Raw genomic sequence first — 26,853 nt, 5'->3', positions numbered from 1 at the left:
TACAGGGAGCTTAGAAAACTGCCTTTATTCTATTAGTTGTTGGAAAAATGAAAATACAGAAAGAGTTTAGTTGGCTGCAGAACAGCAAGAAGTTCACAGGTTAGGAGTCTGATCACTACATGGTAACCAAACTTACACAAAAAGTTTCATTTTTTTAGTTTTGAAACTGGGTCCAGCAATGAACTTAAGGCAACTGAACAGTTCAGAAGCTTTGAGTGTGAGCAGGCTGTCTTTTCTCTATGGCATGTCACGGAAAAAACTCCTCCTGGGTATGCAGACCACTCAAATGGGTCAGACTCTTACAAATGAACAGGGGAAGAGGATCAGCTGCTTTCCATCTTACTTTATTTTTTCAAATACAGTTTCTTAAAAAACCCAGAACACCTTAATGCAGAGGTTACAAGTAACAGTATTAGGAAATCCAATTATACAAAAAATACTACATCTAAGCTGGGGTAAATAGATTTATTTTTGGTAACATACATTTAAACTGGCACTAATTACACAGTAACTAAAAGGTAACTAACATGAAACCACAGAACCCTCACTTGTCCTTAGCTGAATGGGACTTGGTCATTTCAGAGTGATCACATTTTTAAACTAATGTTTTAAATCACTGAGCCATGAAAATCAGATCTTCCTAAATGTGATAGCACTGAAGCTACACTTGATTCCACATACAGCCATGTAATTGTTGTACTCAATTAGAATAGGACGTTAGTTATAAAGTAGTTACAGACCAATCCTCTGTGTTGACAGCTTTTTCTCTTTCTAGAGAGAAGACAGAAGATAGAGAATTGTCTTCAGTTAGCGCCTGACATATCCTGTGAGTGCAGAAAAGGTTGGTTAGAGGAATGTTGAGGTTAACCTTGGGTGCACAGATGAATTTGATGCAGATTGTTATAAAAATCATGGTTGGCTTCTAAATACTGGTAGCAAGATGACTCGATTTTTAAATCTCTTAAGTAAATTATAGATAATGAAAAAGGCCAGTAATCATACACTAAGATTAATAAACAGCACTTCAAAATTACTCAAGTGCAGGGTGCTGCTTTGGCCATCTTCCTCTGGCCACACTTTATAAGAGAAGGCACCCAGACTTTTTCTTGCCACGCCGGGCTTGCAAAGCAGCTCTAGTGGCCATTTCAAAAACCTCCCTCACACCGTCTTTGGTCTTTGCCGAACACTCCATATACCCAAATGCACCAATGCGGTTTGCCATATCTCTTCCTTCTTCAGGTTTGACAGGCTCCTGCAACAACACAGAAGCAATTGGTGAAAAGTCCAAAGCCACACCAAACGTCCCCGATCTCTTCTTTCCCACCCAGCTTCCCAACAAACACAAAGATATTTCTAGATTAAATACAGACAATTAGTTGGTCAATTAATAGCTAGTCACCCCTCTGAGACTGATACTTTAAAAATAATAAAGGCAGATTTAAAATACTATTTGCTTGTACTCTCAAGATGCTGCATATAATTCTCAGCCTGGATTACAGACTGCGTGCATGCTAGCACATCACACCAGTGCTTGAGGACGTGATGGATTTTCTAATGCCTCTGAGTTTAAAAGAGCACAAGTCTGCTTATTTAAAACTAAACATTTATGCATCTTTTTGCCATAATTGTAACAAAAGCCTATGAACAAACCCTAAAATTGATGCCTCAATCTGTCTAAAAAGAAATATATTGCAACAGGAGCAAAAATTCCAGGTCCGAGCAGAGTACCTGCAGGCCTACACCCAACCTGGAAGCTTCAGACACTATCTGAAAATAAAACCAAGTGATACGCTCAGGAGTGAGCTACAGCACCTGTGAGCAATTCCTTCAAAACAGGTACCAATTAAACTGTTTCCTTATACAACCTGATCATACAAAATAAAGATTAATTGAAGTATGCATGCATTTGATGTACTGACTCTCTGCATCAAGTCATTTCTGTCTCACAAATCCAGCTCTCCAGCATGGAGCAGCTGCCTGTTAGTAACCCAACAGCTCCTAAGAACGCAGTTTTCATTGCTTGGAATGAAAAAATACTATATGTATTTTTTTAAATCACCAATATGAAAAACAAGCACTCAGTTCAAGGTAATGAATGCTTTCTGGTCCCTGTCACAAGTAAGTGTTCGTTATGCAGCCCATAGGAAGCTGGCAGCAAGCTGCAGATGCCCATTTACTGTTCTGGGTACAAATGACACACACTTCATTTACGGTTAAGACACTCAGAAAGGAACCTGCCTGCTTCATTTTGGCCAGCTCTCGTCTTGTGTGCTCGTCATTCCTCAGGTCCTTCTTGTTTCCTACCAAGATGATAGGCACGTTGGGGCAGAAATGCTTCACCTCTGGGGTCCACTTTTCTGGGATGTTTTCTGAAAAAAATGAATACAAGAGTGACTGTAACTAAAACCCAGTTCTGGGGCTAGTTTTCCTTTAAAGCTTCAATCTGCTGATTGATTTTAACATACTAAAACACAGCAATACAGTTTTCTATTCTTAACGTAGGGTGCAAATAGACTTGTTCTAGTACCACCAGAAAGCCAAGCCTGTCTATGGTCATTTTAAGGCTGAAGGATACCTAACATTTTGGTTTCTGTCTCTCAGTAACTACTTGACAAGGGTTAGCATAAGGTATTTCAAAGAACATAAGGTAGAATTCTGAAGTAAGGAGTTATGAAATATTGTGCTTCAAGAGAAACATTTTATTTTATCTCCAGAAGCTAAAGATGGACACAACCCCGAAGTGTAATTTTTTACAGCAATTCTTCCTTTCAAAAAGTGAGATCAAACCATCACTCCAAACTCTCCCATTCACTGTACCAGAAACATCACACTAAAGACTAATTACAGATGCACAGACACCAAGACTGTGTGCAGGTCATTTGTAGATTTACTATTTCCCCTTATCTGCAGCAAATGAATTTGTGTTTGCATACAAGCAACTTTTGTCTCCTCCAACTTTCCTTCATGTCTATTATTTTAACAGACCTGCAAATGGAAGACTGGAGGGTGACTTGCAAAGGAAAACTTTGACAAACTCTATAATAGCATGAAGTGTTGAGCAGTCCAAAGCATCAGGCTTTGCTTTCAGAAGCTCTCAGACACCTGAGATTCAGCAGTGGATATATTATACCTGCAGGTTACACAACCCCTTTTTAACTTCACAAAATTCCACTCAGCTTTTTAAGAGACTAAACTATTGTGGCATCGTTTTCTTGCCCCAAAGAACAACTTAGGCAAGCATTTTGAAGCTAGTTTTTGCACTTCAGCCAAAAACAGCAAGCAGTTGTGCGCCTGGAGTGCTCACCTCTAGGTGTTCCACAACTGAAGCGCTGCCTGGCAGTTCACTGCTCCCAGAGCACAGGCACTCTGCTACTGGTGAGCAGGGAGGACAGGAAAGGAAGAGTAGCTGAGATCAGACTTGGCTCAATGAAAGCACTCGGTGGAGCTCAGCAAGCCAGCCTGTTTTCAGGGCAGGCAGGCAGCTCTCCAGCTGCCAGGGGTAGCACATGCAGTGGGAGCGAGCACGGACCAAACCTGGGCCTGAACAGCCACACCAAGCACAGCTACAGCTCCACCGTCATCCCAGCCTCGAATTGTTTTAGAGAGAAACCAAGACCATGAAAGGAGTCTTTAAACACAATCAGGTGGAAGTGATGAAGAAGCAATCAGGACTTTCCAGATGTCAAGCTGGCATTGATTTTCCTAAAAAGGCAGTCTTTCACACCTACCTGTTCAGCAGCTGCTACCTTTCAGAGGCAAGGCAAGAAATCTGACTGAACAGCCATCAGGCATTATCCCAGTCAGACTAATGCCACTGGGACATCTTAAGAAGTATTTTGTTTGCTTATGTACTCAAGCCTTCTATAAATGGTGTCAGGAACAGTATTTTTCAGGCATAATACACTGAGGATGTTCAGGACTAATCCTTCCATTAACTGCACTGTTTCACGCCTCCTTTCTGTCTCATTCTTGCTTCTTCCCAAGACAACTCTGGGAGGAAGGGTTTCTCCATAAGATAGATCAGGAGTGTAGGAAAGATGCACCTCTAAGGACAACTTGCAGTGATCAGGATTGCCCTGTGAGTAGAAAACTCTGAAGGATTCAATGATTTAATACATTTGGGAGATAATCTGTATGCCATTTATGAGCACTGTTTGAAATAATTTGCCACCTTTCATTAACACACAAAGCAGACAGGTTTCTCAGTTTTACTGGTTTGAAATTGCCTCCTCACCCAATGGATGGGCATAATTTTGACTAGTGACAAACAAGTGAAAGTCAGTCACTTTCAGGTTTGAAAGCACATCTGGTCAGTCTTTCTCTGAAGATCAACATTACCATTATCTGCATTATAGCAAGATACCTCACAAACAGACACCAATGAACAAATCCCACTGGTGAGTGAATTTTTACAGAAATTCACTTATTTAAGGAAGTGCTACCACAAAGCACGTGGTTAGGAGACTACACTGGATGGAGTCATTACCATTTTAATGGGACAGAAATCAAAGTTCCAGAGTTTTATTTTTTTTGTTTGTTTGTTCTTTTTTTTTTTTTAAAAAAAAAAAAAAAAAATTAGAAATAGGAGCATCTCTACTTCCTTCTCCTTACCCTCTTCAAAAATATCTTTTTAAGCTCAAACACAGATTCCCATGTGTCAGTTTTATAAACCCATCAGTGAGCATTTTAGTCTTGGACTCCACACAGAAGTGCTCACCTAATAAACAAACAGAGGTCTGAAATGTGTTTCTGGAGCTCAGAAATCTTATATCAAGCAGCTCTTTTCTCCATCACAGGCAGATGCCAGCCACGGGAACCTTCAGCCTCTGCGATCATTTCCACCAGTGAGGCAGCCACTCCCTTAAGTGCCAACCCCTCTCCAGGATGGTTCTAGCCCACGTTTCTTCCCCACCAAACCAAGAAAGAGAATCTAGTATATTTGGAACCTGATAATTTGCAGCATTTGAAACCAATCTCTCTTTTTAATATAAATGAAAAAAAAAAAAGACGGGGAAGGAATGAAAACACAAGCTTCCTCATTTATGTACAACGTTACTCTATCTTCCTGGATATAGTGTGATCTCGAGTGTTTAAGAACCTGCAATTTTCAAGGAGAAATACAAAAAAAAAAAATCAAAATGCCACTTGGTGTTGTTGAAGAATACAGGTTCCTTTAAGACCTTAATTTCTGAAAACCAGTATGAATTTCAAAGTTAGTGATGTTCTCAATCAATACAGCATGTGAAAATATATTTTACAGAATGATTTCCCAGGGCAACACAGCGACAGAGCAGCAGTTCTCATTCAATTGTTGATACACTTACCTAAACTATCAGGACTATCAATTGAAAAACACATAAGTATAACATCGGTATCTGGATAAGAAAGTGGTCTAAGTCGATCGTAGTCTTCTTGTCCTGCTGTATCCCACAAAGCCAACTCAACCTGCAGAAGACAGACAAAGGCAGTTAGCCAGTTCGTCAGGGAAGGTTTGATTCATAACCTAGTAATCCAAGCAAAGTGGATAAAGTATTTCAGTCAACACCACTCAAAAGGAGGGGAACATAAGACAAAACGCTTTGACAAGAGAACTATGAAAAACTTTCCATTCTGTAGCTCCAAAAATCAACTTATAGTAGCCTTTTTTCCTTTTTTTTTTTTTTTTTTTTAAATATTCATACCTACTGTCAGTTCTCTGAACAAACGTAAAAGCTACCAACAGAACACCAAGCCAGACGAATTAAAGGGAATCAGCTGCAAAGGGCTGAGAATCTGCTTGAGAAGCATTCCAGAAATAGCAGTTTTCAATGAGAGAGGACTAAGCATACGCTATTTAGGATTATTCATGTTTTCAATTGGTTTACAGCTGGAACCTGTAGTGATTAAGAAATGTCAAGGTAATACTTATTTGTGCACAAATTCATTAAAACTCCATCACAGCAGAAATTTAAACATGTAATTTGCTTCAAAATAAAAGTTATTTCTATGTAAAGTTTCTCGTTACTAAGAACTGAAGTTGGCTAACGTTCTCAATAATTATACTTGTGGCAGAACTAGAGGAGAACACCCCAACGGGATTGTTTAAGGTTTAGAAGATAGAGCCAACATTTAAACAAGGACATTTACTCTTGCTTGAGATTCTCTGATCTGTCTGTAACAGAGTGGGTCCATTCTTGTTTAAGCTCTTATGTTAGAAAAACTCCAAAAAAAAGTCCACAGCAGCTCAGACAAAGGCAGACACACAGAACTGGAACTCAAATGGGAATGAATGGGCAATGCAAATGTCTGGTTGTATTTTGAAGATACAAAGCCTTATTTGCATACTTATACGGAAATTTCTGACTGAAATATCGAAGAATTACCCCTTAGAGTAATCTTCGCATTCACATCTGCCAATATGAATTTTGTCTCTGTACAAAGTATGAACATTTGCTACGTCTGCTGCGGGTTCCCTCACACAACATTTGTATCAGCCCCTTTGCACCATCCAAAGAAACACATCCTGCAGCACCACTACGAGTCTTCACGTGACTTGTGAATGTTTCTGGTGGTGCTTTTCTAAGACGACAGCAGGCAAGCTACTCTCCAACAGGGCAGTCCTAAGCAGTATTCTCTTACAAACTTTTGTAATCAAGTTTTCAAAGTGATAAAATATGTCATCTAGTTATGAAAAATTCAGCTGACATTTCCACAACAGAAAATGCACTGCTGAAGCAGCTCATGCAATTTTTATCTAGGTACTGGCTGCATGGAGCCGACAGGGCATGGCTCTCTGTTCAAACCATTTAGAGATGCAGAGATTCAGGCAGAAGGGAATGAGGCAATTTAACTAGGTGATAAGAGATAGAAACGGATATCATACATATTTTAAACAATAGTCCTCAGAGTCCAAGAAACTGTAGAAATTGTAATTCTGCAGGAAAACATATTCTTATGTTAGCTTAAAAGGATTTTTTTTTCTAACCTGTTCATATCATGAGAGAGAAAAGCTCTTTTCAGACTTGGATAGCATAAACTGTAATGACACAATTAATCAGACAGTGACAGTAGGAAATCAATTTTAAAATAAAGCACAAAAATGGCTCAAAAAGTTTTTGCTCAAATCAGAATTGAAAATGAGCATATGAATCTGTCAGTGCATCTGAACTAGAACTGACTGAAAGATTTTCTGACTGTGCCTGAACCTACAGCAAAAAAAACACGTCAGAGTGAGACAAGGAAGCTCGGCACCACCAGCACCATGACCTGCCACATGCTCGACATGAGGACCCATGGCACGGAGGTGAGCTGCACGGTAACAAAACAGGACTAATGCCACGCCTGCCTAAGTGGTTTTGAAAATAGTTGGGCTTTCAAGGTACAAAGTTTCTGCTTCACATGCTTCCAGAGTACCCTTGAAAGTGACAGTTTTACACATCACACACTCCCCTTGTGTGAGGCAAATGCAAAGGCAAGCTATTTGGCTTTCAGACGGCTGATTCTTGGATCAGGGATTTGGCACGTTTGTTCGCTTGGCAAACAGAAGGACTCAGAGGTCACATAGATTAAAAAACAATTTTCAAAATATTTAAAATGAGATGTGATAACATTTCATTTACAAAAGAACAAGCTGAAAATGAAGCTCAGTGAGCTGCATGCTCAGTACGCCTGGCTGCTAAGAACTGCATTCCTTCAGACAAGTAGAACAGATGATGAAGATGTACAACTACAAAAAGGAAATCCCTTTGAAGCGTGCCAGTCAGCTGTTCCAAAGAGGCTTCTGCGTGCTGCCAGGAGCAGGAATGAAGAACGACTTACTCCAAGGACTTGTTTTTGTCATCACGATACCAGGTCCCAATCAAAACAGGGACGCTGCTACCAATTCCAAAGGCCCAGTGTCCTCAGCATGTAGGCTAGAACTGTCTGGTTTTTAAGAGTCTCAAATTGTAAAAGGTTAGAAATATGTCGTTAAACAGACATTGGATATGTGCAGGTTCTAGACAGGTCAGTATTTTTTTCCACAGGAACATGCTAAGTATTTAAAAATAAATTTACATCTCGAGTACCAAGCATGCATACTGACCACTTATTAAAGACTTGTAGCAATCTCCATGCTATTCTAAATAAATGCAAGTTTGTTTTGACTATTACAAGAGAGCACACGTACCTGTTTTCCATCCACTTCGATATCTGCTACATAATTTTCAAAGACGGTGGGAACATACACTTCAGGGAACTGGTCTTTGCTAAATACAATCAGCAGACAGGTCTTTCCACAGGCACCATCACCCACTATAACCAGCTTTTTTCGAATGGCTGCCATGGCTGAAAAACAAGACAACAACTTATTAATTCTTCCATTGCAGCTTTTAACTGAGATGCGAATAACTAACAATCATTACGTTTCTAATCAATAAGAGCTTTTAAATTGCATTTATCTGCCCAGTAGAGAGGAACACATCTGGAATCATACGAGTTCAAATTCCCGTCCTTTTAAGAAAAATATTCTCCAGGATGTGTCAACACACCGGTAAGCCACTCAGCTTAAAAGCAGTAGAAGGGAGGGAGATCAGTATGTTTAAGCATTTCTCTGCCTATTCTGTCATTTTAAGATGGGAACCTCCACTGAAAGTGAGCGAGCGAGCAATACTGCCCACGAACACATTCTGAAAAGTGTCTTCTGGATGATCCAGTGCGAGACGCTTCAGCTCAAGGGCAGTAACATTTTCTCATCAGGCTGAGCTGTCCTAACCGTAAAGTGCCAGCAGCTTTCTGTGAGTCACTTGGACTGGGGAGCTCTCTGCTGCCACGTCAGAGCACTCGCGGGAGGACCTCAAGGTAACCAGCTTGTTCCTCAAATTACAACCACTGCGCTGCAAAAAGCCTTTTGGAAGTGCACAGCTCAGTCCTCAACCCGCTGTGCTCGGCATCGCCGTTACTGGGTCGCTGGATCCTGCCACCAGCAAGGGCTGCGGTGGCTAACGGGGGACGCGGGGGAGACGTGGGGGGGACGTACCAGCAGCTCCTCACAGCTCTTGGCAGCAGGACCAGACCGCACTGGGGTTGGTGACACAGAAGGCAGTGCGACCAGTGAGCTGACAAAGTTTGTAAATGATACAACACCGCTCCAGACACTTCACCATAAAGACGCTTCTAACGATGCACACGAATAATTGTCCCAACTTTGGGTACAAAACAAGGGGCTCTGAGCTGCCTATGACATTGCATAGGTAAGATCTTGGGTCAAGTATCAAGTTCTGGGAAACATCACTCTGGTAGCACTCACAAGAACTACACGAAATTTAGTTGGGTCTGCCCCATCCCTGGCAGTGCCCGAGGCCAGGCTGGATGGGGCTTTGGGTAGCCCGGGCTGGCAGGAGGGGTCCCTGCCCGTGGCAGGGGGCTGGAATTAGATGGTCCTTAAAGGTCCCTTCCAACCCAAGTTATTCTATTGCTCAGTGAAATGGCAGGAACTGCCAGGAAAGCAACAGAGCAACGTTGGTCTTTGGTCTCGAAAACTAGAAAAGGTTCAAACAAAAGCTAGAGTCGGGGTGAGACCGAAAATGATGGCATTGGATTCGGTGACCATCATCTACAAAGCCACAGGTGGCCCAAGCAGCACAGAGAGGATTCACTGTTCATCCCCACTTCCCATAAATGCAGGGGGACACAAAGACGGTAAAAAAAGGGTTCAAGCCCCCTGGAAGGCAGCAGTTGAGTCACCAGAGGAACTCCAGCAAGATGCTGTGGACTTAAGAAATTTACGCAGATCTAAAGGAGACCAGGCAGGTACATGTATGTGGGAGAAACGTCCCGTACAGGTTACAGAACGCAGAGACCACACCTGGCTTAGACAATCCCCACAGTAGAAAGTATTTTGATGCTGAGAGAGTACTTACTTCATAGCACTATACACCTACTTGCTCTTTTTTTTTTTTTCTGTCTGCACACCCTCCAACAGTTTCACATCGTTTTTGTGCTGTGGTGCCCAGAACTGCACACAGTGCTCGAGGTGAGGCCGCCCAGCACAGAGCAGAGCGGGACAATCACCTCCCTCGACCGTGCTTGGAGCACCCCAGGACACGGTTGGCCCTCCTGGCTGCCAGGGCACACTGCTGGCTCACATTCAGCTTGCTGCCAACCACAGCCCCCAGATCCCTCTCTGCGGGGCTGCTCTCCAGCGTCTCCTCGCCCATTCTGTACGTACAGCCAGGGTTGCCCCATCCCAGGTGCAGGACCCAGCACTTGCCTTTCTTAAACTTCATGTGGTTGGTGATCGCCCAGATCTCCAACCCATCCAGATCTCTCAGCAAGGCCTTTCCACCCTCAAACCGTTTATAAGAACATTGCTGGCCCTAAAATGGAGCCTTGGGGGACCCTGCTAGTGACCATCCGCCCGCCAGATGTGGCCCCATTTACCACAACCCTTTGAGCCCTGCCCAGCAGCCAATTGCTCACCCATCGCGTGGTGTTTTTGTTTAGCTGTGTGCTGGACATCTTGTCCAGTAGGATCCTATGGGAAACCGTGTCAAAAGCTTTGCTGAAGCTTCATGACAATGGAGCAAACAGCAAAGTCATCGTAAAATCAACCACCACCGCAGAGGGAGCACCCTTGTGAGTTAACTTCTGCCACGGCAATCCCAGTACGACGCTCTGAGGGCACTCAGTGCTGCTGGCAAGGGAGAAGGGCTTGAGGAAGCACAGGAAAGAAGAGCACAGCCAAAACGTTTTCTCCTTTCCACCTCTTCTCTTGCCTTAAGAAATTAAGGCAGTGAGAAGGCAGAACCAAGCACCTAAAAGCCACCTTTAGTACTACCACGTGGCTAAGAAGCAGTGGTTGTTAGAGAGCTGTATTTCTCTGTGTGCAGGCTAGGACCATTTCTGCCATCAAGCAGCAAGGGCTCGAGGACTTCTAAAGCACAGCTTCATCAGCCACAACTGCTCAAGTAATCCTAATTTATCTCTAAAATGAGCTTAATTCACCTTGTGAATACAGATGTACACACATTTACCTTAGAGGCTTAGGGTTATCTTTCACATCTGTGGAAGGTTTAAAATGAAAAATATGTATCTTTCAGTGGTTTTAAGTGGTTTTGAATACTTTCTAGTATTTGATTTTACAGAACTGGAGATCATCTGTTCTATCTACCAAGTCACAGCTGACTACTTAGAAGTCCTATCTGCTGTCAGCTGTATAATATGCCCTTCAAAACTGGAAGGCTGAGTCCTACAAAACCTCTGAAACTATCTGCTCCACCACATTCACTACAAGAAAACTTCCCCTAATGCCTATCCTCAGCCTGCGCTGTGTAATATAAGCCCATTACTGTTTATCCTACTTGACATGGGCATGGCCTTTGTGAGGGAAGGCTGAGGGAGCTGGGTCTCTAGCTTGGAGAAGAGGAGACTGAGGGGTGACCTTACGAACGTTTATAGATCTGTAAAGGTGTCAGGAGGATGGAGCCAGGCTCTTCTCGGTGACACCCAATGATAGGACAAGGGGATTACTTTGGCGGTCTTCCATCAGCACTGCTAGGCAGTAAGTCACCCTGCAGTCACAGCTCAACAGTCTAATGTCATGCTTTTATTTATCCTTCCTGATTAGTGGCTTATTCCATCTCCAAGTTCTAGTCCCAGCTGAATTGCAGACTTTCTCAGGTGTCATCATCATCACAACTCCCAGATAAGCATCTGAGCCCCAGAAGAAACCATAACGAAGCCAAAGTTGGTGGGTGGCAGGACAGGATAACCTGCTCCTCTTCAGCGATTTCTGCTTCTCCCTTCTGTACTCGTGGCTGGGGTCCTGCCCCCTTCTCACTGGCATTACCTGCACTAGCACCTAGGGCCTGACCTTCTTGGCTTGTGGACAGCCTTCTTTTTCTGTGGGGTATCACAAGAGCACTTAACTTCCTCTGAATAATTACATCACTCCAGATTTTTTTCTAAATGTTCCTTGTCATTTGAATCTCACTTTGTATTTTGGCCTTCTGTTTTTTTTTTTCACATACATATGCCTAAAGTCTACAAGAAAACTGCAATTCAGTAAAAACGAAACAAAACAAACAAAAAAAAAAAAAACAATACAAAACCAAAGCAAACAAAAGCCACTTTGAAATTTGCAGCTTCTTAGAAGTATCTTTTGACTGCCACCAGCATACCTCACACTCACTGAGCAGTCTCACTCACTTAATCCATTGGATATTTGGGTAATTACAACCCCCTCACCACCAGCTTCCTCAGAAGGAGCCCCAAGCACTTTATTGTATCTTGGTGGCCTACTGTGTCCTCATCTTTGCTACTTTAGCTTCATCTTGCAGAGCCTTACAGCAGAAGAATTTCCTCAGCGTAACGTCCTGGGAACAAAAGCGTTGTATAAAATTAAACCAAGGGATGTAAAGATCCCCATGGATATCCTTGCCTCCAAAGCCCTAGGAGTTGTCCCTGGTTTGCTCAATCCACTCCTGGCATTATCTCTAGCGTTCCTGCCCATGCACAGCCTGAGCTGAGTTTGTGTACGGACCTCAACACATTTTCAGAACCAACCCAGGAACGCTGGGTCGCTACACACGCCCCAGGATGTTACATCTGATCGCCCAACAGCCACCAGCAGCTGCCTCGGAAGGAAGTCACCAAACATCACAAGCACTTGTTTCTGCCCAGCATTACAGCTTTGCGGTACTTCAGTTTCTGCTCTACTGGGGGGGTTGAACTGCTGCTACCAGAGCTGCTCACTTCAGAACTGCTTCACCTTTACTCAACACACAGGCGCTCAAAGGTGGAAGGAACACTGTTGCTGAGCCTGCACCAACTTTCTTCTGATGAGAGATTCATCACCTTGTCTGTATTGCTGAAAGTCTCTGTGCGTCTGACAGTTGTTCTAGGGATGCTGCATGTCCAGAAAAAAACAGTTTTGCTCTCCAATATTAGTAGATAGCTGGCCGTGACAACAGTATACCACAGTTCATGGAAAATTAAGGCAGCTATTTTCTACTTCATCACTCCTTTATTTGCATCAGCATATTCACAACAATAACTCCTTAATTTGGAAGAATAGCTTCTTTGAGTTTATTATTTTAAGTTAAAATAAATACATTACTATTCAGTGGGTAGCTAGAAGGGACTGACAACTCTGGCAAACACTCAGAACATCCTTAGAGTATAACTGAGAAAAAACCTGATTGCTTACAGTGCAGCTACACCTCAGTGCTACGTACCACAAGGACAACGCTAACAGCCTTCACTGCAGCTGGGTCTTTCTGCTCCACTTTGACATCCTCTAGTTTCCATAGTCAAGTATTCTGAAGCCTGAGAACACACCAGTTTGAACCAGCACTATGGTTTGACAGAAATCAACAGGTATTTTTCTAGCCTAACATGTTTTAAGATGTACTCAAGTTATGTACAAGTTAATTTGTGCTGCAGCACAGCCCGTGACCAGCACAATCTTACATGCAGAGGTACAAAGCTGTGTCTGAAGTTCAGAAGAGGACGCCACACACAGAGCAAGCCCAAGCCACCAGAATCTCACTATAACTGAGCACAAGTATTACACAGTCATCCTTTTACAGAATGCATAGAGCAGGGAGAGAGCAGTAAATCCAGAAAGCTGCAGGAGCAACATTGCTGGAGGTGCTCACAGGGCAATCAGTGAGAAATATTCAACCCCAAGTAGTGCAACACAACAGCCGAAATCATCATCTAGGGGCATCCGTGCCATCTGCTGTAGCAAGACACCAGAGGTGCCATTTTTCCACCTGGTAAATGAAGCAGTCCTCCCAGCCTTGCGTTTATAGGGTTCTTAAAACCAGCTGGTCCGCTAGCCTCCAAGTGGAAACTCTCACAAGAGGACACGAGTGACTCATTTGAATGGAAGAGATGCAACGCTGACATTTCCTCCAACCCAGGCCAGTGCCTTCCCCAGGTATTACGAGAGCTTCAGACGGTTTGCTCAATGCCCCTAACATCACAGGAGGTTACAACACAAGGAGCTGCTGTTTGGTGAGAGCTGCCACACTAATGCCCTTGTTGCATGAGGCTATTTCTAAGCGCAGCCCCGCTCGGGGAGAGGCGTGCGGCATAAAGCCCCGCTTGTTAGCAGGACCCAGGGAGCGCTCCAGAAGGGTGAGAAACGGGGAAAGGCAATTTTCCCCAGGTTTTAAACGTGCTCCCCCCAAAGCATTATTGCTTACTGCAGTGGAATTTGCCTTTTTCTCCAGCATGCAAGTTACTTCTCCAAGGGACAACGCTTCCAGAGCTGCCTCTCCTGCAGACCCCAAGGCCACCGAGGGTGCGTGAGGGCCGTGCTGCAGCCACTCTGCAGATGGACAAGCTGGTACCAAACACGCCAGGTTCGCCTCTCTAGCTCCGGCTCTCAACCTTGCAGAAAGTAACAGGGTGCAAGAAACAGCCCTTTACCACTGTGTAGGTGTCCCCACTGGACAATTCCAATGATCGATCAACTGCTGCCAACTTTATATTGCCCACGTGTGATACAGGTGTGCAGCTTTGTCAAGAAGCTGCTCTGTTACTGCTTACGTTACCAAGAACCCATCAGAAGCAGCTCAACAGCATCTCTCACTACATTTCTGATGCCAGGAGGGCAAACACCCTTTAAATCCTTTTATACCTAATCTTGCTGCAGTCCTCAAAACCAAGGTGTTGGAAAGCGCGGGTCTTAAAATCTCATAACCATTTTTTTTGCTGCACTTAAGTTTTTGTTTTTTTTTTTTTAAAGTGCTTTAAGCTGCACTTAATTAGTTCACTATGAAGAGATTAAGGGCCCCAACTCTTCCCACTGCCTTCACTCCCCCTTCATTCGGCCAGCACTGACCTGGGCCACGAGGAGGAACAGGCCCAAGGCTGAGGGACTGGGGTCTGACCCTACACAGGCTTCCCCATCCCGCGCAGCCAAGCCCTGCCCTCTGTCTCTCCCAGGGGAGGACTGCCTCTGGGCCAGAGGCGTGGATTTACCTTTACAATACGCTCACTTCTGCTCAAATACCAGGGGAGGGAGGAAGGAGTTTCTGCAAGGACTCCGGAGAGGAAGAGGACGTGGATGAGCAAGCTTTTCCCACAGTTTTCTTCTGGTCATTTAGCAATGTCTGGCACCGAAACCGAGGATGATCTGAGTCTCAGAGCAACCACGAACAGAAAGGAGGTCAGGCCAAAAGCAAAGAGGTCTGCAGTAGGGCAGTTGTACACAGACAGTTAAAGAATGAGAACACGGAGCATCTGGCTGGGGGAAACAGTATGAAAAGCATGGTCAGAGAACGAGGAGGAAGAAGGGAAAAAAGGCCAGGATGAGGATGGCAACCAGATTCACCCTCCTGTAGCAGAAGCCAGGATCCACAAATCCCTGTCCTTTAAACTGCCAGCAGAAGGCAAGCATCTCACCTCCCTACTCCTTCCAAGTCCCAGTGCAAGACACCAGCAACTACGTTTTGTAGTGTTCTTCCCCACTAGGTTTTTCATCAATGAAAGCACTTATAAACACATGTTAGAAACATGGTGGAGGTTACTACTGAAATGCTGCTCGTGCTGACTTAAATCAGGTTCTCCGGGCAGACACAAGGCTGTGTACTCCCTGTGCCATGTTTTCACATAACCCAGCCAGGACGGGCCATGCGTTTAACTGGCGACAGCCGCGAAGCAAAGGAAACAGTGACCTCAATTCACCTCTTCCAGAAGTTGCAAAATGGGTAGCAAATGGCCTTAGGACTGCATTAAGAGTACGGGGAGAAAAAAAAAAAAAAAAAAAGATTCAATCACAGAGAGGACGGAGATCCAACCCCTGCTTCTGCTGCAGGCTTCCTAAGAGATCCCAAAGAACTATGTACACCAAAACGTGCTGCCAGCGACCACTTATTTCCTGCCTTTATATCCAAAGGCATTCAGAACAGAACTCATCTGTACTACACTGAAAGCAAAAATCAGAAAACTCCATGCTTAAACCCATGACACTCGTTTGATACCACATACAACCTGAAAGGAAGGCTTGCTGGGGTACCAGCAGCTCTGCAGTTCCGTGACACTGGAATGCAATCATTAAATCCATGAATGCAGCTGCTGCTGTAAAGTGACAGGCAGCACAGCTTCTGTCATTGAAGTGTGCTTAATTCTGTGCTAATTTGCCCGTGGACATCGATATTCATAAAATAAACCACACTATTTCCTGTATTACTAACAAGGCTTTTGGGAAACAACCATATTCTTTAGAGCACCCAGAACAAAGTGCTTTGTTTGACAGCACTGCAAAATACACCTATTCCTAACTACTGTGCTACATGGGAACAGTTGGAAAAAAATTTATCAACTGGTGGTGTTCTTCTTAGGGTTTTTCTGAGAGTTACATTTCAGATTTAACACTCAAAAAAGTCCCAAGGCTGGCAAAGCACAAGGCAGGCTACTGACACTGCACATTACACATAATCCATGGTGGAAGAGAAATTTTCTCTTATATGCATGAAGTACAACTGAAAGAGTGAGACAGGCCAGCGTAGCACCCAACAGGGTGAAAATACTGGGCATGGGCCCTTGGACAGGCTGTGCAGAGCGCTCAGCTTTCTGCTAGCACTTTATTCAGGCTGGGTATTAACCATGCTCAAGCCTGGTAAGTTTTACTAGTTTGGAAAAAGTGCTTTGCAAACACAGCTAGATACTTCCACAGCCAGCTTTACCCTGTGAGCCCAGCTAGGAAACCTCAGCAGCTCCCAGCTAACTGCACAGCACCAGCTCACGCCTCCTCGCACCACGGCACCAGAACTGGGAGCAGGGTCAGCTCAGCTGCAGGAGGTCTTAAGTGTACTGGTTTCGTGCCAGCCCCAGGGAACCCTTAATGACCAGTGTGCTTTATGCAGAGTAATGAAGAGCTTTCCAGAAGTACAGAACTGGAATTTGATAGGCACGGGCGCACAACGCGCGTTCAGTTGAGCACAGGGCAAATTGTTTATGCTGCCTTTATGGCAGCCATGACGAGACAGGAGGTGACTCGCCCAGCACCAAGCTGCCCGTACAAAGTTTTTGCAGAAATCCAGACCGGCAGCCACTACTAGATCAGAGCCGTGTACCACACGGCCATGGTACGCCTAACCTGAGGTATCACGTGAAGTCTCAAAGCTGGATTCATCAGATCAAATGGCAGTCTTTGCCCTTTCTTTCCTCTTTGGTATAAATCTTGTGTGACAACACGCAGCTCATATGACTCCTAGATGAGAAAATTGCTTTTGATTCTGGTAAATTTTCTTGATTTCTGGCCGCCACGGGAAAGAGCAAAACATTGTTTCGCTTTGCTCTCCTTCCCTAAGCAGCCTACCCACATGCTGGTGCTTTACAGGAGCAAAGCCTCAGCACCATCACACACACACACCCTTCATTGAGATGCCCCAGCCACGACCTGTGTGCTCCTCTGTGCTCCAGCACTGCATCCTGCAAGCAGTTCCAGCACCAGCCCACAGCAAAACCCACATTTCCCACACCTGGGGACTCGCGGGCCACCCTTTACTACACGGCTTTGCACACAGAATTGAGCACAATAGCTTGGGCCTCATCTGCCCAGCGAGGACAATAGATTAGCAGTGGATGTCTACAGAAAAGCAGAGGGGGAGAAGGAACAAGAAGCTTCCTCACACAGGCTCCCCAGACTCCAGACGTTTTCAGCTCAGGAGCTTCCTGGGCCAGACGCAGTTCCCGTGGGCTCGGTAACCTCCAACTGATTTCTCTTCCATCAGCTTGTCCAGACTGCCTTTGAACCTGTGTAAACTTTCAGTGCTCACAACATCCTGTCGGAGGGAGTTCCCGCAGCTTAATTACACATTGTGTGTAAAGCCACTTCCTTCCAACTCAAAGCCGTCCCCTATCAATTTCTTTCACTGTCCCCTAGCTCCTAAGCAGGAGGAGAGCCAACAGCTTACCTAACCCACCCCTTCTGCAGCTGATGCAGCAGGCCCTCCAGAACAGAGCCTCACAGCACAGGTAGTTTTAACCCCCCCCCCCATGCCTTGGCCAGCAGCAACCAACCTTGCAAGGAGCACCGGCAAGAAATCCAGCCCACGAGCTCACTAGACACAGCTTCACTTCATTTGAAAGCTGCCCCCCTTCTCCCACATTTCACATGAAGCACATTGATTTTGTAGCAGTTTCGTTTCTTACCGAAAGTGATGCGCAATTACTGTCAAGTGCTAACCAGAAGGCTGAGATGGACACTTAAGAACCAAGCCGAAGCAATTAACACTAATTGTTTCTTTTGCCCCCAGCCTAGGCTGAGTGACATTGCCTTAATTCTTTCCTGAACGCTTTGTTACTTATTCCATCATTGTACCTGGGATTGATGTCTTAGTCTGATGGGATTATAATCATTAAGGCTGTCCTACTTCTCGTTATTATTACATACTAGCATTCTCCCAAGCTCCTTCCACTGCTGCAGCACTTAAAGAGTTTTCTGGAAAAAAACATCTAAGTAAATCACACTGTTCTCAGGCCAAAGAGCTTCAGATTTGAGGTGTATACAAAACAGAGGCAGAGCTCACCAACTCCAGCCAGTTTCAGTGTGCAGTGATGTTCAAACTTTTTTATTTACAGAGATTACAAAGACACCTGGCTACAGGGAATTTCCCTGTGTATTGATCGGTGAAGGCCAGGACAAAGAAAAACACCTCTCGCACCGCTGAACAGCAGCGGCACCCGTACAGCTCAATGTTCCTAAATGACCCGAAAAAGCAGGAAAAAGAGTAAGACAACATTTACTGACAACACCAAGATGCTCAGGTAATAAAGGCAAGGGCTTACAGTGATGAATTGCAGGACCTTAAAAGACTCTGCCTGAGCAATAAAACGCTGGATGGAACTGGAACACTGCAAAACCCGTTCCTACTTCCTATAGGATTTGTGGGACTCTGAGCTGATGACTGTTATTCTGGGTACATAGGTAATTCCTTTAAAATACAAGCCCAACACTCCGAAGAGTTAAAAATTAAAAATAAATAAAAAGCCACTATCCAGAAATAGGAAAGAGTGAACAAAGCAGCAATCACCAAGCCAACATGTGAACCCAGGAGGGCACCTCCTGCCTGTGTGCAAGTCTGATGGGCCCCACACCACGGCTGCCCAGAACTGGGAGCGCTTTGGAGCACGGCAGCACCGGCAGTTACAGCACTGAACAGCTTCCACGTGAACAAAGGAGCCAGAACTGCACAAGGGACAATCTGGAAGAGGCTCGCAATGAGGAAGAGAACGACTCGCAGGTGTTTCTCAGAGATAAGTGAGGGTGAGGACAGCCAGGGCCCAGGTCTTCAGTCTCCAGGAGGTGCAGGAGGGAGCGCCGGGTGAGCCAGCTTCAAAGCGAAGGACAGCAGACACCCAGCAGGATTTTGCTATTTCTAACACACTTTTGAGATCTGTAACTTTTCAGATCCGTAATTTCTTAGTCACAGGTTTCTCCTCGAGCTCCAACTTCCCCCCAGCCAGGCATTTTCCGTGTCTTTGAGCCTGTTTTTTGTTTCTTACTTTCGGTTTCCACACTGTCCCAGCAGTATGGCTGTCCTGCATTGCTTTTTAAATGCAAACAAAACAAGATGCTTTCATTTCCTTTCCAAGCCAGGATATTTATTTCTCTTTCAGCACATGACTGGGGAAAAACATCACAAAAGGAATTTCCCTAAACATATTTTTTAGCCTGCTTAAGGCAAAAATGTTAAAAGCTAGAAGTGCAATACCTGCAAGCAGAGCTCTCCCCTGGCACTGCGCACCCTGTTTTCCAAGCACCAAACTCAGCGAGGTCCTTCTGGACCTGTTTGCTCTGCTCTTGACTGCCTGCAAAGCTCTCCTCTCTTTTTCTATAGGGTTATGGGATTGACACCACTTCAGAACCCAGGGAAGAAAGCTAACTCCATCGTTTTGCCTCTGCCACAACGAGTCGATGACACGACACCCTTCCTCCCACAGCTGAGGCAGGAGATAAAGCAGAGAGCAGCACTTTTCCTTCAGGATCTGTGCCTCCATCGCTGTCCTTCCAACTCTCGTTTAATATTCTTGTTACTTTGCCCCCACTGACTTGTTCTTCGTTATCTGCAGGCACGACGACTTAGGAGAGCACTTCTCTTATGCAATAGCAAGTCCCAAGATTACTTTGCACAAAATGAGATTAAGGCTTAATATTGAGGTAATTATAGCAGGTCTGTGGATTTCCAGTCATGTGTGCGATCTGCAAAACGCTTTGCATCTGTGCCAGCTTTTTTTCTTGGTGTCCCCCCTGCCTGGATACCTCCCTTGTGTCCAGCACGGAGCAGGATGGCCTGAAAGCAGCCCAGCAGGCCCTGCTCGGGTCAGATCGCTGCCTTCAGGCACCTGCCGCTGCCCTGCACCATGGCAGAAGCACAAACATGCAAGGAAACCACCTCTTCGCACTCACAGGTGATGCTCTCACTGTCCTCTTCCTCTGCTCCTACCATGAGATGACTGCTGAGACTGCAGTGGTTCAGGCCAAACGCCCTCCTCCTCCTGCCAGCACCCACCTGCCTCTGAGATGACCAAGGGAGGAGAAGAACAAACAAATGCACTGACACCTCCCTGAGGTTATTTTCCCAGTTTCCAGCTTGGGTATTCTTAGTCAGCTTGTTAATCTTTGTGCTCGGCAGCCCATTTGATAGCGTTTTCTTCTGTGATTTCATCTGTTGGATTTTGAAGTCACATAAATCATCGCCACGCAGAGCTCTTTGTAGTGCTGAGTTCTGTGGTCTCTGTGCAGACTGCAAGAGGCACCGTGGGTTTTGATCTAGACCAGAGCGCACTCAGGCACATCCTTGCCAAGCTGAGGAGTTCAAATCTCCTTAAGCATCCCCTGTATGGAATCCATGCATTATCCCTGATCATCCTTGTCAGCCTCTTCTTTGCTTTTCCTGTTGTACCGAATCCCCAAGTCCATTTTCCTCCGCAGTAATCAGGGTATCTGTGGGCGATGACCCGAGAGCCGTGGTGCTTTCCTGCTTTCTTCTCTACTCCTCTCCCCAGGGCTCCTCACATGCACTCATCTGATCACTGCTGAATATTCAACCTGCAGCATTTCCAAAGAATTATGATAACCTCTTCCTCCTAAATGGGAATAATTAACTCTCCCCCCATGAAATCACGATTTTTTTTCCTGGCTTTGCATCTGTCTGGAATGAATTTCATTTGATGTTTTACTACCTTTACTTCAGCATCAGGACTACACGCAGTTCTTCCGAGTCAGCTTTCGTCCTTCCTCCCCTTACTACCCAACACTCGTCTCACCTTCAGATCTCACCTGGCTGTTTGAGAGCACGCTGACCAAAACAGGCATAACTCCACAGACCCCTGTTCTCCTCTTGCCCCACGCTTCCTTCCCTTCTCTGTGCCTGCCAAGTCATTCCAAAACTTTGGGAAGCTTAAGCAGCACCACTTCCTTTGCAAAGGCAGCACTGATTTTATCCACTTTTAAGTTGTTAGCCCAACTCTTTACTTTTTTTTTTTTTTAATTTTAAAAATAGGCCTTGAACTCTATGATATCCTGCTGAACTATTTTTAAGAACTGATACCATGTAGGCCATCTCCTATTTCTCTGGCTTCAAGGTATGAAGTGAGAAGTCAGACAGCGTAATTACCAACACAGACGTTTCATCCCCAAGTTCCTTTGGAACCCCTTGGGCAAGCACCATCTGCTCTTGGCCTTTTGTAACTACACTTAGCATTTTCCTGAAATACTCTTTGCTGACTATCTTCCAGTGAGTCCTTCTCCCCATAAAGAGAATTTCTGGCAGAGGAACCTCTTTGGACTCCTCCACAGTAAACAGGAATGCGCATAAATCACGTAACTTTCTTCTGATGGCTTCATCGTCAAATACTTCTTTCACTTCATCATCATCTACTGACCCTCCAGACTCCAGCAACCTTATTACGTGCTTGGAAAATAATTTATCATTTAATTTTGGTAGCAGTTTGATGTTACTGAAAGTTTCCTGTATTTCTCATCTGACTTGAATGTGACAGTTCATGTTCTTATTTACCTTCTGGGTCAACTTCAGAACTTGAACTTTCTGAGGGCCATATTCTTTTTTTGAACAGTTTCTTTCTCCCAAACTGCATTCTCATCTGTTGACATTCCACACTATAATTTAAAATCTTCCCAGCAACATTTTCAATTTCAAGTGCAGAAGCCTAGTTCTGCTGTGGTTTACATGGAAGCCAGCCTTTCCAACAGCTTTTGGACTGAAGTTCAAAAAATGAACCGATTCCCTTTGTCAGTACCAAGCTGTTGAGATCCCACCCCACGCCAGCCTTCTCATCGTACACAACTTCAGCAGTGCAGATGGAAGGTGAAGAACAAAGAGCCTTCACGTGTAAAACGTAAGAAATATGAAACGTTAGCAAAGAATGCAAACAGAGATAACTGGTACTTGGGAGAGCTGCTGGTTCTTCCAAACCACTGACACACACAAAGGCAACCTTCCTGAAAAGCTGAGGAGGAGGAATCCCTCTGGCTGTACAGACCCACGCGAGGACCTGCTCCACACCGTGACAGTTCCATCAGCCAGTACACGGTGAGGTAAGAGACTTCTGGCCACAAAGCACTGCTAGTTTACTGAGCAAGGAGGCTGAATTTGCGGTTTCTGATTAAAAACAACAAAAAATAATCAATCAAAAACCAACTGTTGGAGTTTGAGGGAAGACAGGCCTCACATTTGTTGTCGGTGCACAGCCCAATTTTATTAGAGGCATCAGGTACACTGGTGACACCATCCACTCCTTCTTCATGAAGGCTGGTCAGAGGATGAGAGCAAACCCTGCTCCGACTGGTTTAATTAGGAGATCTGCTTAAGAAGGACTGGCTGCTAGTGTGCATGCTTGAGTGGACAGCAAACACCTTAATCAAAAGTTGCTTTATGGATATTTTAGTTATTTCACTCTCTCAAATACCCTTTTCAAGTGAAAACGTGGCTAGGAAAAGGAGAGAAGAGAGGATGGACGGATCAGAGCTCCTCTACCAACTCCACTCACGCTTTTGGCATCTTTCACCCACAGCTCAGAACGAGGTGAGAACAGAGATCAAGGTCAGAAGGCACCTGGACACCTGGCAGCGGTGTACATGGCTCACACAGCAAAGCAACAGTAACTTAAATCAGCGACTGGAAGCAGTTCTGGGATACTCGGGCTTCTTGAGACGATCACAGAGGGAATACACAGCTGACTGTGTTTGGCTACCTGGCGCTCTGCACCGTGCTCAGCGCTGCAGGAGGGCAGCCACGCCACCACCCGAGGATTTCCATTCCGCATTAAGGCGTGTGCATTTGCATAGCCACATCCCTGGAACCTAAGTCAAGCTGTCATTATGTGCGTGTACTTCACACAGCAACGCTCTCTGGTACGAGTTTTTACCAATATTACCTCTGTAGCAGCACAGACTCACCGCACGGAACAACTTAGCATTAGAAGGGCACGCTGACTAGCCTTTCCTGACACGGGAACTTCCTCGAGCTCACCGGTTTAACTTTTCCTCCACATTAGTTAAACTTGAAGGCAAGTCCTGAGAGAACAGAGCGACATACAGCAGTTTAAGTGGACACGTAATAATACACAAACCAGTCCAGCCATTAGCGTACAATGTAAGGGGTTAGGTCTGAGGGGAGACTTGGGAAGACCCTCGACAATATCACAGCGGCAGGGACTGAAATACTGCGGATACTACACAGAGACAAGACCAGGGAGGTACAAGGGCCTGGTGAGTGTGGTGGTCGAGGCAGGAGCTCAGAGAGCTGAGCAGACCACGCAAGTTGTGTAAAGAGCCAATGGTGCTTGCGACAATGTAAATATATTGAAAAGTAAAAAAACATAAGAGGATCAAGGTAAGATGTAAGTAAAAAGCAGTGAAAACAAGAGCTACCGCGAAAAAAGTGAGGGAAGATGCTGCTAATTCCTAACCCCCCCCCCCCCCAAATCAAACTGTTTCTACTCAGAATTTGCTTATCTGAAGAGCCATCTCCAGCCCTACATCCTGGTGGCAATTAAGCGCATTTTAGGATGTTTTTGCTGTCGATTCCTGGCTCGGGGCAGCGCCTGCCTGTGGCGCTCGGGCCCTGTGGCACCCAGCCAGGGCGCGCGCCTGGCGAGCCGCGAGGGCTCCGCGGCCGCCGGTTACGTCTGCGGGACTCGTTCCCTAAGAAAAAATAATAGCAATAATAATAAAAAAACCACCTTTCTAACACCACACGACGCCAGCCACCTGGCCGAACCCGGTCAGGGCTTACAGCGGGCGTGCCTCACAGGCAGCTCGGGGCAGGGCTCCCACTCTTCAAAAACTCCCCCAGCGGAACCACAACAACACAAAAAGGCGAGCGGGGCCCGGCGCGGATGGTTACTGAGCACCCCCCGCCCGTTCCTCGGCCTCCTCCCGTCCCCTCTGGGGGCGGCCGGGGCCCGGCTCCGCGCTGAGGCGAGGCCCCCGCGGCCCGGCCGTTGCCGAGCGGCCGCCGCCCGCGCTCCCCTCCCCCCCCCCTCCCTCCCCTCACCGCCCCCCCCCCCCCGGCTCCTCCCGCGCTCGGTGACGTCACCGCCGGCGGCTGCCGCTCCGCCGCCCCACGCCCCGCTCGCGGCGCGCCCCGGCCCCGCGGCTCCCCCGTTCCCCCCCCTGAACCCCTCCAAAAACCGGCAACGTCCCCGCGGAGGGAGCCCCCCGCTCTCCTCTATAAAGGGCGGCCGAGCCCCGTGGGCTGCCCCCCGGGGGAAGCTGCTCCCGGCGCCGCTCCCTCCCTCCCCCCCCCCCTCCTCCTCCTCCAGCCCTGCCTTCCTCTCCCCTCCCCTCCCCCGCCGCCCGGAACGGCCCCGTTACCGACCCCGGGAACTTGGCGGAGCTCCCCCGGGAAACGCGGGCCGGGACGGGGCGGAGGAGGAGAAAAAGAGGGGAGGAGAAAGAAGGGGGGGGGGTGTGGGCCGGTTCCCCCCCCACCCGCCACCGGCCTCGCGGAGCTCTCGGCCGGGCCCCACCCGGGAGCCGCGGCCTCGCCACCGACTGGAAGAACCAACCGGGAGCGAACCCACCGGGAAAACCAACCGGGAGCGCCCCCCACCCCTCCCTCCGTCCCTCCCCGCCCCCCCCGCGCGGCCCTGAGCCCCGTGCCGGTACCTGCGGCCTTCCCCTGGGTCCGGCTCCCGCCGCTTCCTGCTCCACAGGCCCTGAGCTCAGAGCGGCGGCCGAACGGAAACGGGCGGGGCGGGGGCGTGCGCGCTCCCCGGCCCGGCGCGACGCGGCGCGGCGCTGCGCTCCCTGCTCGGCCCCGCCCGGCCCGGCCCCGGCTGGCGCGCGCCCGTGCGCGCCCCCGCCCGAGCCGCCAGCCAATGGGAGCGGCCGAGCCGCGGGGGCCGCCGGGAAGGGGCGCTATAAAAGCCCGGGTGCTATTTACGCCGCGCTTTAGGGCGGGTGGTGGTGGGTGGTGTGTGAGGAGGGGTCGTGTTGGTGCTCCTCTGAGGGGGTGAGGGGGGTTTGGGCCCGGAGTGGGTTAGGAGTTTAATATCTTTTCTCTGCTGCTGGAGGAGCTCGGTGCTGAGGGTGGCTATGTGTTAGCTGCTGTTGGGCCAGGCAGGGGTGCTGTGGTTTCTGTAGGAGGCTTGGGTGTGAAGCTCCTGCCCCCTTTGTGCTTGGGGGGCTCCATCCTGCTGTGTCCGCCCAGGCTTCTTCAGCCGGCTGAGGGGACCTGTGGGGGCAGCTCATGGCAGCCATCAGCCCCCAACACCTCTGAGCTCCCTGTGGTGGTGGTGGGGCTGCTGCTGGTGTCTGGGGAGAGCTTCCTGCAGCCAGGCTCCCCCAAGGGGACTGGGTGCTGTGAGCCTCAACCTGTGCCTCATTCTCCTTCCTTCTTCCTCTGGCTGAGTTTCCCCCTCAGCTAACTCTGCCTGGCCTTTCTGTGGACTGCCTGGTGTCTGTCGGTGAAGGAACTGCTCGAACCTCCTCCAGTAGGTGAGGCTCTGGGACTAGCACCTTCTGGGAATTGAAAAGCAGGAGTTAACATTTAATACAGTGACAGCTTGTTGCTGGTGTTTGGCTGGCAGTGACTGTGTGGGGCCTGGGGATGGTTTGTTCATTAGGGTGCCCGGTACACGTCTACCTCTGACACCACAGGTACATCGAGACTGAAATCCATTTGTCTTAAGTGTGTAGGGAAATTACATATGTGGTTTGGACACCACCTTAGTGGGGCTCAAACAGCAACCTGTTCCAGAAAGGATCTATCACATTCCTTTCTGCCATTTCTTTTATTCCTACTCTCTGACCGAGGACCTCGTGGTGTGCTGCTTTTTTCCTGCTCCAGCAGGAAGTCTGGTCTTTGTTCTGGGCCTGGTTTACAGAATGCTGCCAGGTGCTCTGACTGCAGTATGTGTGTTCGTAGAGCTGTATCACCTTGCCCAAGGCAGAGCTCTTTGGATTTGGTTGGGTCTGTGGCTCCAGGTCAGGTTTTCACTGTTAAAGTAGGCTTGTGCTAATCAGAGTGCTTCTGGAGCTTGATAAGGGCAGAGCTGCCTCCTCCCTCAGAATGGTGAATAGCTTTTAACAGATTGAGAGCTCTGCTTGGAATGGAGATGATTGCCAACAAGCCCTGCTACTGGCTATGAGGATCCTTAATCTAGCTCCCTCTCTGTAAGTAAAGTTTGTTTCCTTTTCCAACTTTTTTTTTGCCAATATAAGAATTCATACAGGGGCAGAAAAGGTTTCTTAGCTGACATCCAGGAACAGCTGATACATCTCAGAATATCTTTTGCAGAACACTTTTGCAATCAATTCTACTTATTGTAGTCAGGCAATCTCTCAAGTGTGTTTACAGCTACCAGAAGCAACAGAACTTGAGAGGAAGTAACAGAAAGCAGTAGCTGATC

At 46.9% G+C, this 26,853-nt stretch overlaps 1 protein-coding gene across 4 annotated transcripts; it reads right to left on the bottom strand.

Moving 5' to 3' along the window:
* Window positions 1–25,281, bottom strand: RHOA (ras homolog family member A). Of its 4 annotated transcripts, XM_072044052.1 has the most exons (6): window positions 25,109–25,281; window positions 23,396–23,512; window positions 8,147–8,304; window positions 5,325–5,445; window positions 2,239–2,369; window positions 1–1,252 (listed from the first exon to the last, which is right to left on the bottom strand). In XM_072044052.1, exons 3-6 carry the CDS (start codon window positions 8,300–8,302, stop codon window positions 1,079–1,081), a joined length of 582 nt encoding a protein of 193 aa, XP_071900153.1. In that variant the 5' UTR covers window positions 8,303–8,304; window positions 23,396–23,512; window positions 25,109–25,281; the 3' UTR covers window positions 1–1,078.
* Window positions 25,282–26,853: the final 1,572 nt, after the last annotated feature.

The sequence above is a fragment of the Anas platyrhynchos genome, chromosome 13 (genome assembly GCF_047663525.1).
Source record: "Anas platyrhynchos isolate ZD024472 breed Pekin duck chromosome 13, IASCAAS_PekinDuck_T2T, whole genome shotgun sequence".
NCBI lineage: Eukaryota > Metazoa > Chordata > Aves > Anseriformes > Anatidae > Anas > Anas platyrhynchos.
The sequence above is the reverse complement of the archived record's forward strand: the minus strand, read 5'-3'. Positions and strand labels throughout refer to the sequence as shown.

Bases quoted from the DNA above. Each gene is read 5' to 3' on its own strand.
- RHOA (XM_072044052.1), bottom strand. From the start codon at position 8,302: ATGGCAGCCATTCGAAAAAAGCTGGTTATAGTGGGTGATGGTGCCTGT. The intron at 5,446-8,146 runs GTACGTGTGCTC...TGTCTTCTGCAG, and splicing joins TCGAAGTGGATGGAAAACAG to GTTGAGTTGGCTTTGTGGGA. The intron at 2,370-5,324 runs GTAAGTGTATCA...CATTTTTTTCAG, and splicing joins TGATAGTCCTGATAGTTTAG to AAAACATCCCAGAAAAGTGG.